Below are 16,813 nucleotides of genomic sequence, written 5' to 3'. Positions count from 1 at the left end.
ATCCTCTAGCCTGTTCCTCTGGCTCTTTCATTTCCTGAAAACAGATACTTAGATACAGAAATTTATTCCAACTTGGGTCTGATTTCTTGAGCAAGAGCACTTCATAGGTGGTATTGTGTACTTCCATCAAGAGGCATATTACATCCACCTCTCTCTCTCTGTGCTGTTTTAAGATGGATCAGTGGATTTTGATGTTGCAAGTCTGATATTTCCATTATATATAGTTTCCCATCAGCTTTTCATTAAGCAGTCATTCATTATCATTGCTTAGCTCTGTCATTTCATCCGGGCCTACAAACTAGTGCCTTTCTAGTTTTGTCATACCTTCTTCATATATTAGCTGGAATGTTTTCTCTATAAAGAGAAACTTCCTCTTGGCAACTTTTTGGTTACCTGAAGTACTGTTTTTATACAGGACAGGCTTGATTCTCTCCTCCTCTCCCTTATTTTTTTTTTAATTTTCTTATTTATTTATTTATGATAGTCACATAGAGAGAGAGAGAGAGAGAGAGAGGCAGAGACACAGGCAGAGGGAGAAGCAGGCTCCATGCACCAGGAGCCCGACGTGGGAATCGATCCCGGGTCTCCAGGATCGCGCCCTGGGCCAAAGGCAGGCGCCAAACTGCTGCGCCACCCAGGGATCCCCTCTCCCTTATTTTTAACGAGTTTTCAAAATAATGTGTTTATTCTCTAGCATCTTCCAAAGATAATGAATGAGGTCTTTTTTTAAAAAATATGTCATTATGAACTCATGGACTTTAAAACATTTCATGTGTTTCAGTCCAGCACAGGTATTATTTTCTTGATGTTCAGACGGTCCTGTTTTTGGCCAGAGAGCACCTCTCAGATAGGCTCCTTTTGTTATAGTCTCTGCCTTTGACAGCATCCTTGCTTTCTAGTATGTGTGAACATCCAGGCTCACCTTGCCTGAGCTGTGACACGGAGGAGGAAGAGATGCAGCCTAGGGGGTCTTTAAAACTGCCAGCTCCCGAGTCTCTCCTCTCTGGTGTTTCTTTCATGGAGCCTGCCTTGTGCAGGGCGAGGCAGAGGGTGGGCTCCAGATACGTGTGGCTCACCACGGAGGCAGACACAGAGGAGGCTAAGCTCTGGGGGCTTGACAAGTCACTTCTGACAAGTCACTACCCCCCCCACCCCAGAGATTAGCAGGAACAAAGCTTGACTGATGGTACACCCTGGTATCAGCCTCTAACTCCTCGTTTCTCCTGCTCTGTGTCTCTCCTCTTCTCCTTCGCACTTTCCCAGGTCAGAATCATCCAGTCCTGGACATGGGACCACATCGGCGGCTGCAGTGGACGTGGCTGGGCCGGGCCGAGCTGCGGTTTGGGGACCAGACTCTGCACGTGTCCACCGTGCAGATGTGGCTGCTGCTGTATTTCAATAAGACAGAGGTGCCTCTGCTCCTTAGCCTCTGTCTTCTCTGCCCCCTACCTGTCACTGTTCTCCCAAACTCTGTGCCTTCTTCTATCCTCCCACCCCCCGCTCTTATTTTCCTTTCCCCTGTTATCTACTCCTAACTGGCCCTGTTCCTCTTCACCAGGAGGTGTCTGTAGAGACCCTGCTGAAGAATTCTGACCTCACCCCAGAGCTACTGCTCCAGGCACTTTTGCCCCTCACCTCTGAGAATGGCCCTTTGACCCTGCGTGAGGGTCAGGACCTTCCACATAGGGGTAGGTCCATGGGGGCTGGGCTGGGCTCATGCTCCTAGAGAGTGGGGCCCTCATGGTGGGTGCAGGGTTGGGAATGAAGGGGGTCCCCTTTGCCGCCACTCACCTTTCCCTCCCCCTCCTTGGGTGCTGACTGGGAGTGAGTTCCAGGTGTGCTGCGGCTTCGGACACCTGGGCCCCAGCACCGTGGGGAGGCCCTGTGGCTGATTCCTCCCCAGACATACCTGAATGTAGAGAAGGATGAGGGCCGAACTCTGGAACAGAAGAGGAACCTCTTGAGCTGTCTTCTTGTCCGTATTCTCAAAGCCCATGGGGAAAAGGGCCTCCATATTGATCAGCTGGTTTGTCTGGTAGGCAGAGGGGACCATGAAGTTAGGGGAGGGAGAGAGTCAGGCTCAGGGTTGGGGCTTAGCACCAGGGATCATCACAAAGGAAGGTAAACTCTCTCAGTATGAGACCTCATAGAGTGACATTTCGTTCTGAGTTTTCCCTTCCTGACAGGGCACTTAGTTAGACAGAAAGTAGAGATAAGACATGAGTGTTCACCATGTGCCAGACCCTATTCCAAGAGTTTGCATGATTAAGTCATTTAATCCTCACAGCGATCTTCTGGGATAGGTAATGGTGGTGCTATTATTATTATGTGTTATTACCGTATTCCCATTGACAGATAAGAAAAGTGAGGTATGAGAGTCAGTAACTTACCCATAGTCACACAGCTAGAAGGTGGGGGAGCTGAGCCTTGAATCCAGGCAGGCTAGCTCCTCTAGGTAAAAGTGGCCAGCCTATTGCCTCTTCTCCCATCCAGGTGCTGGAGGCCTGGCAGAAGGGTCCAAATCCCCCCGGAAGCCTGGGCCGCACTGTGGTGGGAGGTGTGGCCTGTACCAGCACAGATGTCCTCTCTTGTATCCTGCATCTCCTGGGCCAGGGCTACGTGGAACGGCGCGATGACCGGCCCCAAATCCTGATGTATGCCACCCCAGAGCCTACGGGGCCTTGCCGGGGTCAGGCCGAAGTCCCCTTCTGTGGCAACCAGACCACCAAGACTTCCAAGCCTAGGTAGCCATCCTCTGTTCTGTCCCCCTGCTGCAAGGGCTTCAAGCCAGGCGGGAGGGACAGGTTCCTCAGGACAGATGGCCCTGCAGTGACACAGGAGGAGTTTTCATGCCAAAGTCAGGCCCTTCCATGGAAAAATGTTTCATTTCTTTCATTGTCTCACCCCATTTTCCCTGCCTCTCTGGTTTCTCCACTAGTCCTCATCCCCCCCAATTAGCACCGTCACCCCCTTCGCTGCCTTCCTAATCACAGGTCTGGCTGTCCCCACCCTCCCCTCCTCGAGCCAGCTCTTAGGCAAGGGACCGGGACACATAAGCTCCTGTATAGATAGATCTCTCTCATTCAAAGCAAAAATGAAATATCACACAGATATGTATTGAGTGCTAATGACACACTCTGCTCAGTGGAATGTGCTAACTCTAGTTTCCAAGAAGCCTGCTCTACAGAGGAATATGTCATAGGATCCCTCTAATTAGCTGCCCCCCCCCCCAAAAAAAAACTGTTTACATCACATCCAGTTCACCAGAAGTTGTTATAGCACCATTTTTATGCCTGCCACTTGCCCTGGGTGTAAAGTGAGTTCTCTAGAGGAATCACTTGCATACACATCACGTGGGGATCTCATTAAAATGCAGATCCTGATGCGGTAGAGCTTCCCTGTGATACTTACGCTGCTGGTCCTTGGCCCATACTTTGAGTAGTAAGGCTGTAGATTCCTGTTTCTCACCAGATGAATGGCTGGTGTTGGGGGTGGGGTTTACAGAGGGATTATCCTATCCCTTGCGGGTCAGTTAGTGTCCTGATCCCTGCCCACCAGATTCCTGGAGTGCCCCAAATCTCTATGACAGGCAGCCTCACCCCTTACTTACAGGTGCTTCTGTGGAGAGCAGTGCTCTGACCATAGATTTAGGTGGTTATCATTAGGTCGGTTAAGCACACACGGGGTGCACAAGTGGGGAGCTGAGGGCCAAGGTGGGGTTCATTTGGTGGATTAGCAGTGCAGGGAGTCTGATTGCTGCCTCTTCTCTCACCTCAAGCCCAGAAGCTGTAGCTGCCCTGGCATCTCTCCAGCTGCCTGCAGGCCGCACCATGAGCCCCCAGGAGGTAGAAGGGTTGATGGAGCAGACGGTACGGCAGGTGCAGGAGACCCTGAACCTAGAGCCAGATGTGGCTCAGCACCTTTTGGCTCACTCCCACTGGGGTGCTGAACAGCTGCTGCAGAGCTACAGTGATAACCCCGAGCCACTGTTGCTGGCAGCCGGGCTATGTGTACCCCAGGCCCAGGCTGCCCCTGCACGTCCTGACCATTGCCCTGTCTGTGTCAGCCCACTGGAGCCCGACGAAGACTTGCCCTCTCTCTGCTGCATGCACTACTGCTGTAAGGTGAGGCCCATCTGCTTCTCTCCTGCCCTTGGCTTTCCACCTTAAACACAATTCCTTGGCAGGCCTGGGGTTGTACTCCACCACTGCCATTTCCCAGCCTGGGCAATGTCGGACAAACCTCTTAGTCCCTCTGAAACCAGTTTTGTCATCTGTAAGTGGTGCCACCAGCCTCAACACACTCCAAGGAGTGGTTGTTAGGATCCAGCAATATGTATCAGTGGTTCTAAAACTTTGCTGCATATTATAATCACTGGAAGCTTTTAAAAATCCTCATGCAGGGCACCTGGGTGGCTCAGTCAGTTAAGCATCTACCTTCACCTCAGGGTCCTAGGATTGAGCCCCATGTCGGGCTCCCTGCTCAGCCAGGAATATGCTTTTCCCCTTCCCTCTGTCCTTTCCCCTTGCCCATGCTCTCTCTCTCACATAAATAATTAAAATCTAAAAAATGAAAATAAGTAAAAATAAAAATCCTTATGTTCCAATTGCCTGGGTGGCTCAGTCAGTTGAGCATCCAGCACTTGATTTTGGCTCAGGTCATGATCTCAGGGTTGTGAGATAGAGCCCCACATTGGGCTCCATGCTAGGCATGGAGTCTGGGATTCTCTCTCTGCCTCTTCCCCCACCTTAAAAAAAAAAAAAAAGAAAAAAGAATCATCCTGCTCAACTGTAACCCAGACTGATTAAATCAAAATCTCAAGGTGAAACCCAGGCATGTGGAGCTTTATTTTATTTCTTTTTCCATTTTTAAAATTTTGATTTATTTTTATTTTTATTTTTTATTTTTAAAAATATTTTATTTATTTATTCATGAGAGACTACACAGAGAGAGAGAGAGAGGGGCAGAGACACAGGCAGAGGGAGAAGCAGGCCCCATGTAGGGAGCCTGACATGGGACTCAATCCTAGGACTCCAGGATCATGCCCTGAGCCAAAGGCAGGCTCTAAACCACTGAGCCACCCAAGGATCCCTAAATTTTTATTTTTTTAAGATTTTATTTATTTGAGAGAAAGAGAGAATGGTGGGGAGGGACAAGCAGACTCCATGCTGAGCGCAGAGCCCAATGTGGGGCTTGATCACATGACCCTGAGATCATGACCTGAGCCAAAACAAAGGGTTGGACGCTTAACCGACTATGCAACCCAGATGCCCTAAGCATCTGGAGTTTTAAAAACTCAGATGATTCCAGGGTTCAGCCAAGTTCAAGAACAATAGGTAGATAATGCATACATGTAAAATATACATCAAGGCACTTCATAAATAAGTATTGTTATTTACTTGGTGATGACAGTAGGTTTATGGTTTCCGTATCACCAAGTCTCTTTATCTCAGAACATGATCACTTACCATATATTCTCAGTGAATATAAAAATGAAAAGAAATGGTGTAAGCGCCTTCCCACCCCATCTCTGCGCAGGGGTGGGTGATCTGGGGCATGAGCTTTGGTGTGCATGCGTGCGTGCATGTCTGTGACTGTCTACCTTTCCTCCTTCCCTTTTGCTCAGCTTGCAGTTACTCTTCTCACACGACCCCCTGCCCCAGGCCTCCTCCCTCTCTGATCTTCTCACTTTCTCTAAACCTTTCTTAGAACTTGAATCATCTCCTTTTTCTTGATTCTCTTACCCATTCCTTCCATGTCCATCCCAGCAACAATTAAAATGAGGCCACCACCCTGAGCCAACCAGGTGCCCCTGGGCCATTCCGCTATTATACACACATTATCTTGCTTAATTTCCGTGGTAGTTGTATGAGGTAGATTTTTCTACTGTCCCCATTTTACTGGAGACAGATGGAGGCACCCAGGAAGAGAAGTCACCTTTGGCAATTTTGCTCCAGGGCCCTCCCTCACCTTCCTATGACAAGTGTGGGAAGAAGACACAGCAGGGTCATGTCCTAGGAAGGGCCTGGGGTGAGGGGCCTGTGAGGGACTTGAGATTGAGGAGGTCCAGGAAGGTCATCCTGAGGAGGTGATTCTCTGGGGGGAGAGCATAGCACACAGAGGGGACAGCAAGTGCAAAGAATCTGAGCTAGGGGCACCTGGTTGGCTCAGTGGTTGAGCGTCTGCCTTCAGCTCAGAGCGTGATCCCGGGGTCCTGGGATCAAGTCTAGCATCAGGCTCCTCTCAGAGAGCCTGCTTCTCCCTCTGCCTATGTCTCTGCCTCTCGTTGTGTGACTCTCATGAATAAATAAGTAAAATCTTAAAAATGCTGAGCTCTGAAGCACAGTGACATGATGGGATAGCAGAGGGACAGATTTGTGGGGTGACAGGGGCTCAGTTGGGTTGTTTGGGATTGGCAGACAGTGGGCTTGACTTTATGCAAAGCCATAGTAAGGTTAAGCAGGGGCAGGGGAGTGATAGGATCTGATTTATATTTTTGAAAAGATTCACTGCTTATGGAAGAAAAGCTTAGGCTTGGGCAAGTCAAGCATGGAAGCAGGGGCACCCTTTAGGACATTGTTGTACAAAGAGGGAGGAGGTGGTGGGAATTTGACCCAGGGTCAGCAGCGAAGAGAGAAGTAGACAGATTGGGGTACATCAGGAGGCCAAGCTGATGGGGCTTGGCAGAGCCAATGTGGGGACTTAGAACAAGGGAATCAGGGATCCCTAGGTGGCGCAGCGGTTTGGCGCCTGCCTTTGGCCTAGGGCGCGATCCTGGAGACCCAGAATCGAATCCCACATCGGGCTCCCGGTGCATGGAGCCTGCTTCTCCCTCTGCCTGTGTCTCTGCCTCTCTCTCTCTCTCTCTGTAACTATCATAAATAAATAAAAATTAAAAAATTAAAAAATTAAAAAAATTAAAAAAAAAAAGAACAAGGGAATCAGGGATACTTCCTGAGTTTCGGACCTGGGGATCTGGCTGGATGAGATGTGTCATCTTCTGTTGAGTTGGGCAAGATGTTGGGGGCTGAGCCTTCTTGCAGAGGGCAGGTGTGTGTGTGTTTGTTTGTTTGTTTAGGATTTTATTTATTTATTCATGAGAGACACATAGACTCAGAGACATAGGCAGAGAGAGAAGCAGGCTCCATGCAGAGAGCCTGACATGGGACTCAATCTTGGGACCCCGGGATCATGCCCTGAACCAAAGGCAGACACTCAACTGCTGAGCCACCCAGGCATCCTGAGGGCAGGTTTTTGAAGGGAAATTCAGTCTGTTCTGGCCATGTGAAGCTTGAGCTGCTTGTTGGACATCCGTGCATGACTGGACAGGGGAGTTTGGAATTAAGTGGAGAGGCCTGGCTAGCATCCTGCAGGGGAAGAGCTGTAACAGATCCCCCTGTAGTGTTGTAGAGACAAGGAGATGGGAAAACAGGCTCAGTGGACAAGTCTCAGCCAAGGAGGAGCCTATGAATGAGTCACAGCCAAGTAGCACAATGAAATGCAAGATAACTCGGAGAAGGGAAATCCTGGGGTTTCAGACTGTCAAAGGAGGCTTTTGCACGTGAGCCTTGAGTGATAGGCAAGGTTGGCAGAGGCAGGAGGGGAATGCAGGCTGGAGACAGCATTGCAGGTGGGCTGGACAGAAGCTCCAGCAAGCCCACAGCAGAGGGGTTCCTCAGGGGAGTGGGATGGGTTCCAAACTGAGGGGCCCACCTTTGGCCTCTTGGCTGTAAGGGACCCTGTCACACCTGTGTGCTTGCAAGTGTGCAGTCTGAATTATTAGCATTTTCCTGTCTTATCTCCAAAATCCAGGAATTCTGCATTAAGCTTCTCAATTTACCTGAAAGAGGGTTTTGTTTTGTCATGTGTAGTGCTTTCCTTTGAGTAAAAATAGTACAGTAAGGCACTTTTCATGTACCCTGGAGCTTTGGTACCACAGATACAGACTCTCCCAGGGTCTAGATGCATCATCTTGGCAAGCTCTGCAGTCGGTTGGCAGTGTGAAGGAAAGGAGTCATTAATGGAGTATTTTAGGACAGTTGGGCTGCTGATTATGCCTAAAGCAAGAGGACTGCATGGAGGAGGGATCGGGAAAGGAAGACCTCATAGGAAGACCTTTACAAGGACAAGCTCCTACAGCATGAGGGGCTAAGGGCCTGGTGTAGGGTGGCATGTGGGTGCTAGAAGAGGACCTGCCAGATGTGAAGCTTCGAGCACCGGTGACTGGGATTATGGGGATGCGGTGGGGAAGGAGGCTGTTTTGTGGAGAAGAGGCTGAGTCTGGGGAGAGGGGAGCATCAAGGAGCCAGTTGTGCAAATGGATGCTGGAAGAAGAGGCCACAGCAGTGTGCACAGTGTCCAAGGCCAGCCCCCCAGCAGGGAAAAGGCGACCCCCTGCCCCAGGCCTCCTTCCTCTCTGATCTCACTTTCTCTAAACCTTTCTAAGAACTTGAATCATCTCCTTTTTGATTCTCTTATCCATTCCTCCCACGTCCACCCCAGCAACAACTAAAATGAAGCCACTACCCTGACCCACACATTCCCGAAAGCCCCTGTGAGAATTGAGCCAATCCCAGGAAACCCCATGAAGCCAGAAAGGTTAGGATCAGTTTTGAGGTTGCTCCAGAGCAGGCTTGTCTGCGGCTTTCCGTGTTATCGGGGATGGTGCTGAGTTAGTTCCCCGGGGCACCCTTGTCCTGTGCTGCTCCCCCACTGCTGCTCAGCAGCTCCTCCTTTCCCCTTTAGTCTTGCTGGAATGAGTATCTGACAACTCGGATTGAGCAGAACCTTGTGTTGAACTGCACCTGCCCCATTGCCGACTGCCGCGCGCAGCCCACTGGAGCCTTCATCCGGGCCATTGTCTCTTCGCCAGATGTCATCTCCAAGGTAGCCCCTTCCTGCGGGAGTCTATGGTGTGCAGCCAGAGGGGCAGGCCCCAGGGAGTGGACTCACCAATGCTGGGGGAGGCAGGAAGGGGTGTGGTTATGGAGGGTGGGCATCTCAAAGAGCCATGCCCTCACCTAATGGCACCTTTGTCTACGTCCCCACAGTACGAGAAGGCTCTCCTGCGTGGCTATGTAGAGAGCTGCTCCAACCTGACCTGGTGCACCAACCCCCAGGGCTGTGACCGTATCTTGTGCCGCCAAGGCCTGGGCTGTGGGACCACCTGCTCCAAGTGTGGCTGGGCCTCCTGTTTCAACTGTAGTTTCCCTGAGGTGGGTACCTGTCCAGCCCTGCTCCCTTGTAGCAAGGGCTACACCCCTCCCTTGCCAGCACCCTTCTCTCCATATACATACCCACCCCCCCCCCACACACACACACACGCACGTATGCACTCTCGGACATACACACATATACACACTTTCTGCCTCTGCCACTTGGTTGAGCTCTGTTCCTCCTCCTGCAGCCCTTCACACGTGACCTCCCTCTCTTGCATACCCACAGTGCTGCCCTTGCCCAGGGCTCAGCCATGTCCTTACCACCCCCTCTGCTGTAGGCACACTACCCTGCCAGCTGTGGCCACATGTCCCAGTGGGTTGACGATGGTGGCTACTACGACGGTATGAGCGTGGAGGCCCAGAGCAAGCACCTAGCCAAACTCATCTCCAAGCGCTGTCCCAGCTGCCAGGCTCCCATTGAGAAGAACGAGGGGTGTCTGCAGTAAGAGGGGGTACTGCGGGCATTGGTGGGGTCAGAGGGCATGGGAGAGGGTGCAAGGCCTGGCCGTAGGGAGGGTCCATGGGGCTTACCAAAGAGCTGAGCAAAGGAGGGCAGTTACTGAACCACCCCTGCTGTGGTACCCTCCAGTGACTCCTGCAACTTAATGCTCCTTCCCCTGCTTCTAAATCTGTACTGTATGGGGCTCAGAAGCAAGGGGGTGCTCACTAGGGATGGGTAAGGTTAAACAGACTCTCAGGGCCTGGAGGGGCCAGGACAGGTTCAGTGGGGCATCCAGGCCTCATCCAGGTGTCCTCGTGTGGCCCCAGCCAGAGGCAGGAGCCCTCTGACCAGCCACCTTCCTTCCATAGCATGACCTGTGCCAAATGCAACCACGGATTTTGCTGGCGCTGCCTCAAGTCCTGGAAGCCAAATCACAAAGACTACTACAACTGCTCTGCCATGGTAACGGTCCGGGAGGCCCAAGGGCAGCCAGGACGGGATGCTGTTCTAGGCCCTGGGCAGAGAGGGCTCTGTGTCCTGAGCAGCCAAACAGCTGCTGGGATAGGGGCTCAGTGTGAAGACAGAAGCCACTTGAGCCTACAGGTGCTGGGACTTCTGTCCTGGGAGGTCTCTGCATTCTCAGGAGGCACCAGGCCAGAGCAGAGCACATGCTGTGCATCCTAGCCTGGCACCACTGCTTAATATGTGGCTTTGGGCCAGTTTACTTGCCTACGCCTCGGCAGCCTCACCTGTAGAAAGGGAGAATAATGTGACCTACTTCACAGTCAGGATTAAATGAAAAGGTCTGGGTAAAGAGTTGGAAGGCCTGCATGCAGGGCACCCAAGAGCCCTCCCGACTTGTCCTTTCCAGGTAAGCAAAGCAGCTCGCCAGGAGAAGCGGTTTCAGGACTATAATGAGAGGTGTACTTTCCATCACCAGGCCCGGGTGAGCAGGGAGGAAATGGTTGCTTGGGTGCGGAGGTCAGAGGGCTGGGGTAGATGGCTGGGCACGGGTGAAAGATCTGAGTTTGGGTGGGTGCTGTGCCGTTGTGAGTGGGGGGGGGGGGGAAGGGCTGCATGCGGTGCTGATCCCCCACTCCCACCGGCTCCACACAGGAGTTCGCCGTGAGCCTCCGGAACCGTGTGTCTGCCATCCACGAGGTGCCACCACCCAAATCCTTCGCCTTTCTCAGTGACGCCTGCCGGGGATTAGAGCAGGCACGCAAGGTGACAGTGGGCTGGGGGCCTGTGCTGCTTTCCTCCAAGCTGCAGGCATGGGGCGAATGAGGGAGCAGGAGGGAGGAGCGCAGAGGCCCAGCAACTTGGGCTCCCACAGGTGCTGGCCTATGCCTGCGTGTACAGCTTCTACAACCAGGACACGGAGCACATGGACGTGGTGGAGCAGCAGACCGAGAACCTGGAGCTGCACACCAATGCCCTGCAGATCCTCCTGGGTGAGGCCCGGCCCCTTGTCTGTCAGTCCTTTCTCTTGCCTACCCACCCACTCAGCATCCCATCCCAGCAAGCAGGGGGCAAGACAGCACCCCCACCCCAGCTCCCCCTGCACTGTCCTCATTCTGCACAGCTCTGTTACTACTGGCCTTTAACCATTCATGTATGAAGGAACATGGTATATGCCAGAAGGTGCCTAAGGGCACAGGCCTTCACCTGACTTGTTTGATTTACCCCATCCCCTCCTCCGTTAGGATGTAGTCCCCATGAGAATGAAGATCTAGAACCGTGCCTGGTAGGTGTTGGTAGAACTTGGTAGATGTTCAGTAGGTGTTTGTTGGAAAGAACGAAAGAAGGGAGGAAGCCCCTGTGCCCTGCCCCCTCTGCAGAGGAGACGCTGCTGCGGTGCCGAGACCTGGCCTCCTCCCTGCGCCTCCTGCGTGCCGACTGCCTCAGCACGGGCCTGGAGCTGCTCCGGAGGATCCAGGAGAGACTGCTGGCTATCCTGCAGCATTCTACCCAGGTGTGCCGCCCGCCCCTGGGCCTCCTGGGCCCGGCATGGCCCCTGCCCTGGGCGGAGGATCCAAAAGGAAAGGCAGCAAGGATGGAATGGGTGTTTGGAGACCTGGGTGCGCACCCCAGCTCCTAGGCCAGCCTGCTGGATGGGGTGGAGCTCTGCCACTTGGCCACCTGACAAAATTGCCAGATCAAGGGTATCTGCCCAGAGCCTTGCTCATCAGAATCACTTGGGGGAACTTTTTCATACTTCTCAACTGGGAAGTTGAGAGTTCTTCCCAGCTCTAGGACACTGATAGTGTGCCTAAACTAGGAGAGTCCTGCCCTCAGGAAGCTCACAGAGGAGTAAATAACTGGGGCAGACAGGGGCAGAACGCAGTTAGCTCCGGAGGCAGGGGAGGGTGGCATGCCTCACCGCCACACCTGTGTCCCTGGAGGCTGCCTGAGGTAAGGTGCACGGAGGCACAGGTGTGTGGAGTCCTGGGATGAGGTAGGGGAGGAGGCGGGAACATAACTGCCAGGGGCCCTGCACCTAGTCAGCCCTCAGAGAAGGCTGGGAGAAGGAATGCTGGACACCTCTGCCCCTATCAGCTACTCTCCTCCTTCCCACATCTCCTTGCCAGGACTTCCGGGTTGGCCTGCAGAGCCCACCTTTAGAGGCCCGAGAGGCGAAAGGCTCCAACGTGCCCGGCAGCCAGTGAGTAGGGTGGCGGAGCCACTGCGGGGTGTGGGAGGCGCCAGGCCTCGCTGAGGCTGAGTGGGGCTCCCTCCCTCCCTAGGTCCCAGGGCTCCTCTGGGCTGGAGGTGGATGATGAGGAGGAGGAAGACGATGAGGATGATGTGCCCGAGTGGCAGCAGGACGAGTTTGATGAGGAGTTGGACAATGACAGCTTTTCCTATGATGAGGAATCTGAGAACCTGGACCGAGACACTTTCTTCTTTGGTGACGAGGATGATGATGATGAGGCCTACGACTGAGGGGCAGGACACAGGGAGCACCCCAGCCACCCTGAGTCCTGGGGGCCAAGGGGGTGAGGTCACTGGGTCATTGGGGGAGGCAATTCCCAGTGTCTGCAGTACCTTCTGTTTACTGAATAAACTTTCTTTTTTCACATACTTCACTGGAAGCAGGCTGCTCAGCTGCATCCCCCAAGGCTAGCATCAACTTCCCATTCCCTCTGCATAGCCCCAATACTCATTATTCACTTTTTCCCTTTTTTTTTTTTAAAGATTTATTTTTTTATTCATTCATGAGAGACACAGAGAAAGAGGCAGAGACACAGGTAGAGGGAGAAGCAGGCTCCACGCAGGGAGCCCACATGGGACTGGATCCCAGGATCCTGGGATCACGACCTGAGCCAAAGGCAGGTGCTCAACCACTGAGCCACCCAGGTGCTCACTTTTTCCTTAGACCTCTAGACTCTTGTGTTCTCAGAGAAGGCCCAGAGCAGACCCGTCTGACCTAAGCTGACAAAAGGAAATGCAGGTGCATGTGGCCCAAGCCAGGCATAGTCCTGCCCGCTTGCCCCAGACCCGGCCCAGCATCAGAGGAGTCAGAAATGGCCACCCCCCTGCCCCCAGGCAGCCTTCCTCCTAACTCTTGAATGTTCCTGGCAGGAGTCTGAGGGCATTAGGAAGGCCTTGGAGGCCTACAGAACGCTAAAGGGTCTCTCTACATCTTGAAGTGAAGCAGGAAAAGCAAGGATATTCCTGAAGACCTGTCCCTCCCGCCCACCACTCGTAGAGACATGGTCAGAATTTTAAACATCCTTTTAATTTGGTACTGGGGCTATGAGGTAGGAAGGGTACTAAGAGTCTGGGATTAGAAGAATTAACAAAGTGGGGCTAAGGCAAGCAGTTGGGTCAGGGGAGGCAGCCACCTGCTAGGGAGGGTCAGCCTCAAAGTATTGATCCAGCATGGCCTCCACCTGGCCCTCTTCATAGTCCAACACCTGGAACCTTGAGCCGTCTGCCGCTCCCCGGATCATGGCTGAAAGCACTGCAAGGGCGGAAGGCGAAGGTGCTTTCCATCCATACTCCCCCTCTCCACTTCCTTCCCTGTCCTGTTTAGAGGTGGGCACAATACTCAGAGCCCCCACCCCTGCCCTGGGAAGTTGCTGAGGGCTGGGTCTGCAGAAAGCTGCGGTGGAAGGAGGGGCCATCCAGGGCTTGGAGTGCTCACCTCGGCCAGACTGCGGACGGAAGAGGCACAAGATCCGCTTATTGAGGGCCATGGCCTGGCCCAGCTCATAGCCCACGCCCAACGATGGCTGGGTCACTTCTGCCACCACCACTGGGAAGAAGGAAGAGACCATGGCTCAGTATCTGGGGCTTGTTAAGGAAGAGATGACAAGAGGCGGGGTGTGGTGAGGAGGGCACTTTCCTTCCCGGGATGGACTTCGTCCAGGGACTCTAGTATAGTGCCAAACTCCCAGGGGAGTTTGTGGGTAGGAGGGGGAGCTGCTCACCATCTGCCTGCTGCAGCCAAGCCAGGTCCCGCTCGTAGATGAACCTGTCGCCCCCAGCAGCCTCTTCCCCTGCGGAAGAGAAAAAGCTGGTCAAGGCCAAGCCCCTGCCTCGGCCTTAGCACTCAGTACCTCTCCTCTGCCCTCGCCACCCCCATATTTACCCTGCTCAGGGAAGGAGGGAGGGAGGCATGCTAGATGACTTCCAAGGACCCACCCAAGGCTAACGTTCCAGGAAAAGGATGAAATGGAATCGCCACAAGAAAAATTCTAGGATCCAGGAGGCTTCTGTGATTAAGGCCAGATGAGTGATAACGGATGAGATTATGAGAAGGACTAACTATGCCTGTCTGTTGGTGAAGGATCAGAGACCAAGAGGAGCAGCGATAGCCTCCCAGTGCACGGGGGGTGGGGTGGGGGGGGGGTGGGGGGTGGGGGGGGGCGTGGAAATGACCAGGAGCAAGAGACCGCCCGCACAAAGAAAGGATGAACAACCAGAGCCGGGGTGGCTCTCAAGCTTTGGTGGGTGCCAGTGTCAGGGAGAGCTCGATATACTACTCCATGAGCTCTCCAGGGGATTGTGAGCCCCACAGGCCCTTTCCAACGCCCTAGCAATTTTGTTTTGTGATGTCACCTGATGAGGGAGCTGAAAGCCAGCTGAGGACTAAGCACAAGCTGACATTTTGCAACCCGCCCCCCCCCCCCCCCCGTGGGGTATGTGGGACATTCTTCAGGCACTCCTGGCCACCCTAAAACTCAGGGAAGGGGAAAATCAGTTAACTAATATAGATCACAGTGCTCTAGGACATGAGCCTCCATCGGCTTACCAATGTCTTAATGATTTACAAGAAAAAAAGCATTCTCAATAACCTGACTTCCAGAGAACCCTAACTCAATTTTCTGGAGCCCTGACATCACCCTCCCTCCACAGTGACGTGGGAAACAAAGGTAGAAGGAAATGTAGGTAAAATTTAAATGTCCTTATAACCTGCAGCCCATTAACAAATACTTGAGACAGGAAGAGTGTAACGTTCCTCCGGAAACTCTCAACGGTCGTAATATTAATTAATGCTTTGCTAGAGAGAAACAACCTTAGCTAGACAATGGCAAGACCTCCAGTATTTTGAGAATCTTTAGCATTATCAAAGTCTTCTTTAAAAATTTATTTTTTTTTAATTTTTTTTTAATTTTTATTTATTTATGATAGTCACACAGAGAGAGAGAGAGAGAGAGAGGCAGAGACACAGGCAGAGGGAGGAGCAGGCTCCACGCACCGGGAGCCCGACGTGGGATTCGATCCCGGGTCTCCAGGATCGCGCCCTGGGCCAAAGGCAGGCGCTAAACCGCTGCGCCACCCAGGGATCCCTTTTTTTTATTTTTTTATTTTTTTTTAATTTTTAGGGATCCCTGGGTGGCGCAGCGGTTTAGCGCCTGCCTTTGGCCCAGGGCGCGATCCTGGAGACCCGGGATCGAATCCCACGTCGGGCTCCCGGTGCGTGGAGCCTGCTCCTCCCTCTGCCTGTGTCTCTGCCTCTCTCTCTCTCTCTCTCTCTGTGTGACTATCATAAATAAATAAAAATTTTTAAAAAAAGTCTTCTTGGACACCTTCCTTTTTCCTTACCTCCCCCCAACTCCCAAGTATGAAATCAACCCCAGTGCAGCAGCTCTTTCTGCCCAAAGGTCCTGTCCCTGCGCTTTTAATAGAATCACCTTTTTGCACCAAAGACATTTCAAGAATTCTTTTTTGGCAGAGAGTGCTGGACCCCGGCCTCACCAGCATCCCCAAAAGGTCTCCCAGAATTGCATTAGATCCCACAAATCCTGGATCTGCTCCTGCTGGGGCTAGGGGAAAGCACGTAAAAGTTTCCAGAGCAGAAGTGGAATTCTAGGCACAACTTTCAAACCAGAAGACTCCCGGAGATTCCAGACCAAAACTGATCAAAGCTAATGGTCTTTGATCAGTTTTGGTCAAAGACAAAGATCATTTAAACTGACCTCAATCAAATGCTGTAGAAAGACCCAGCGGCCAGAAAGCAACAGGCTGATGAGAGGGCGTGAGAGATGGTGGTGGTGAAAACTGGGGTCCGACGGGTCTAACAGAGGGCGGCAACCCGACCGCGAGGGGAGGAGCGGCAGGATGAGCTCTGCCTTAGGTGGGGGAGCAGGTGCCTGCGGGCAAGGCGGGAACTGAAGCAGCCCCATTCGCTCCCGTTCTGCTCCTCCCCGCTCCGTCCCCGGAAAGAGGTGAAGAAAGTTCTCCGGGAAAGAATCAAGGTTAAGAGAACAGCTGAAGGCAGAGACCCGGCTCCCACCCGCAAGCTCACTGGGGCCCTTGCGGTTCGAGCGCGGGCTCCCCTTCCGGGCCGGGCGGGAAGGCGGGCTCCGGGCCCCGCAGCGGGGCTGCCTCGGCCCCCCCGGCCCCCCCGGCCCCGCGCGCCCCGCCACCAGCCTCACCGCGCGCGCCCAGCTCGGCGGCCGCCACGTGCTCCGTGAGCACCGCCCCGAAGCGCCGCAGCCGCGACACGATCCTCCCGTACAGCGCCCGGTCCTCGCGGCCGCCGCGGACGCTCCCGCAGAAGTACAGCGCTCGGCGGCCCGGCTGGCCCGGCTGGCCCGGCTCCCTGCGCTCCCGCGCTCCGGCCGCCGCCGCCGCCATCCCCGCCATCCCCGCCGCCGCCGCCCCTCCTCCCCGCGCCTGGAGGCGCCCGCTCGCGGCCACG

At 53.5% G+C, this 16,813-nt stretch overlaps 2 protein-coding genes across 4 annotated transcripts in view; one reads left to right on the top strand and one right to left on the bottom strand.

Annotated features, from left to right (window-relative positions):
- Positions 1 to 12,744, top strand: part of CUL9 (cullin 9) — a 39,931-nt gene extending 27,187 nt beyond the window's left edge. For both annotated transcript variants that reach the window (XM_072832936.1, XM_072832935.1), the window contains exons 27-41: positions 1,264 to 1,409; positions 1,559 to 1,688; positions 1,836 to 2,035; positions 2,494 to 2,744; positions 3,779 to 4,124; positions 8,746 to 8,886; positions 9,051 to 9,215; positions 9,497 to 9,660; positions 10,029 to 10,122; positions 10,532 to 10,606; positions 10,777 to 10,887; positions 10,997 to 11,114; positions 11,502 to 11,635; positions 12,252 to 12,325; positions 12,408 to 12,744. In XM_072832936.1, coding sequence (XP_072689037.1) covers positions 1,264 to 1,409; positions 1,559 to 1,688; positions 1,836 to 2,035; positions 2,494 to 2,744; positions 3,779 to 4,124; positions 8,746 to 8,886; positions 9,051 to 9,215; positions 9,497 to 9,660; positions 10,029 to 10,122; positions 10,532 to 10,606; positions 10,777 to 10,887; positions 10,997 to 11,114; positions 11,502 to 11,635; positions 12,252 to 12,325; positions 12,408 to 12,606 — 2,348 coding nt within the window. In that variant the 3' untranslated portion in view covers positions 12,607 to 12,744. The remainder of the gene's footprint in view (positions 1 to 1,263; positions 1,410 to 1,558; positions 1,689 to 1,835; positions 2,036 to 2,493; positions 2,745 to 3,778; positions 4,125 to 8,745; positions 8,887 to 9,050; positions 9,216 to 9,496; positions 9,661 to 10,028; positions 10,123 to 10,531; positions 10,607 to 10,776; positions 10,888 to 10,996; positions 11,115 to 11,501; positions 11,636 to 12,251; positions 12,326 to 12,407) is intronic.
- Positions 12,745 to 13,380: 636 nt separating this feature from the next.
- Positions 13,381 to 16,769, bottom strand: DNPH1 (2'-deoxynucleoside 5'-phosphate N-hydrolase 1). 2 transcript variants are annotated; one of them, XM_072832944.1, is made up of 4 exons: positions 16,548 to 16,769; positions 14,097 to 14,165; positions 13,811 to 13,921; positions 13,381 to 13,691 (listed from the first exon to the last, which is right to left on the bottom strand). In XM_072832944.1, the coding sequence occupies exons 1-4, from the start codon at positions 16,756 to 16,758 to the stop codon at positions 13,567 to 13,569; spliced, it is 516 nt and encodes a 171-aa protein (XP_072689045.1). In that variant the 5' UTR covers positions 16,759 to 16,769; the 3' UTR covers positions 13,381 to 13,566. The 2 variants fall into 2 exon arrangements, with proteins under 2 accessions (XP_072689045.1, XP_072689047.1); XM_072832946.1 differs by having other exon boundaries at positions 13,381 to 13,627; positions 16,548 to 16,764.
- Positions 16,770 to 16,813: the final 44 nt, after the last annotated feature.

This window comes from Canis lupus, chromosome 7 (assembly GCF_048164855.1).
Source record: "Canis lupus baileyi chromosome 7, mCanLup2.hap1, whole genome shotgun sequence".
NCBI classification, from domain to species: Eukaryota; Metazoa; Chordata; class Mammalia; order Carnivora; family Canidae; genus Canis; species Canis lupus.
The sequence above is the reverse complement of the archived record's forward strand: the minus strand, read 5'-3'. Positions and strand labels throughout refer to the sequence as shown.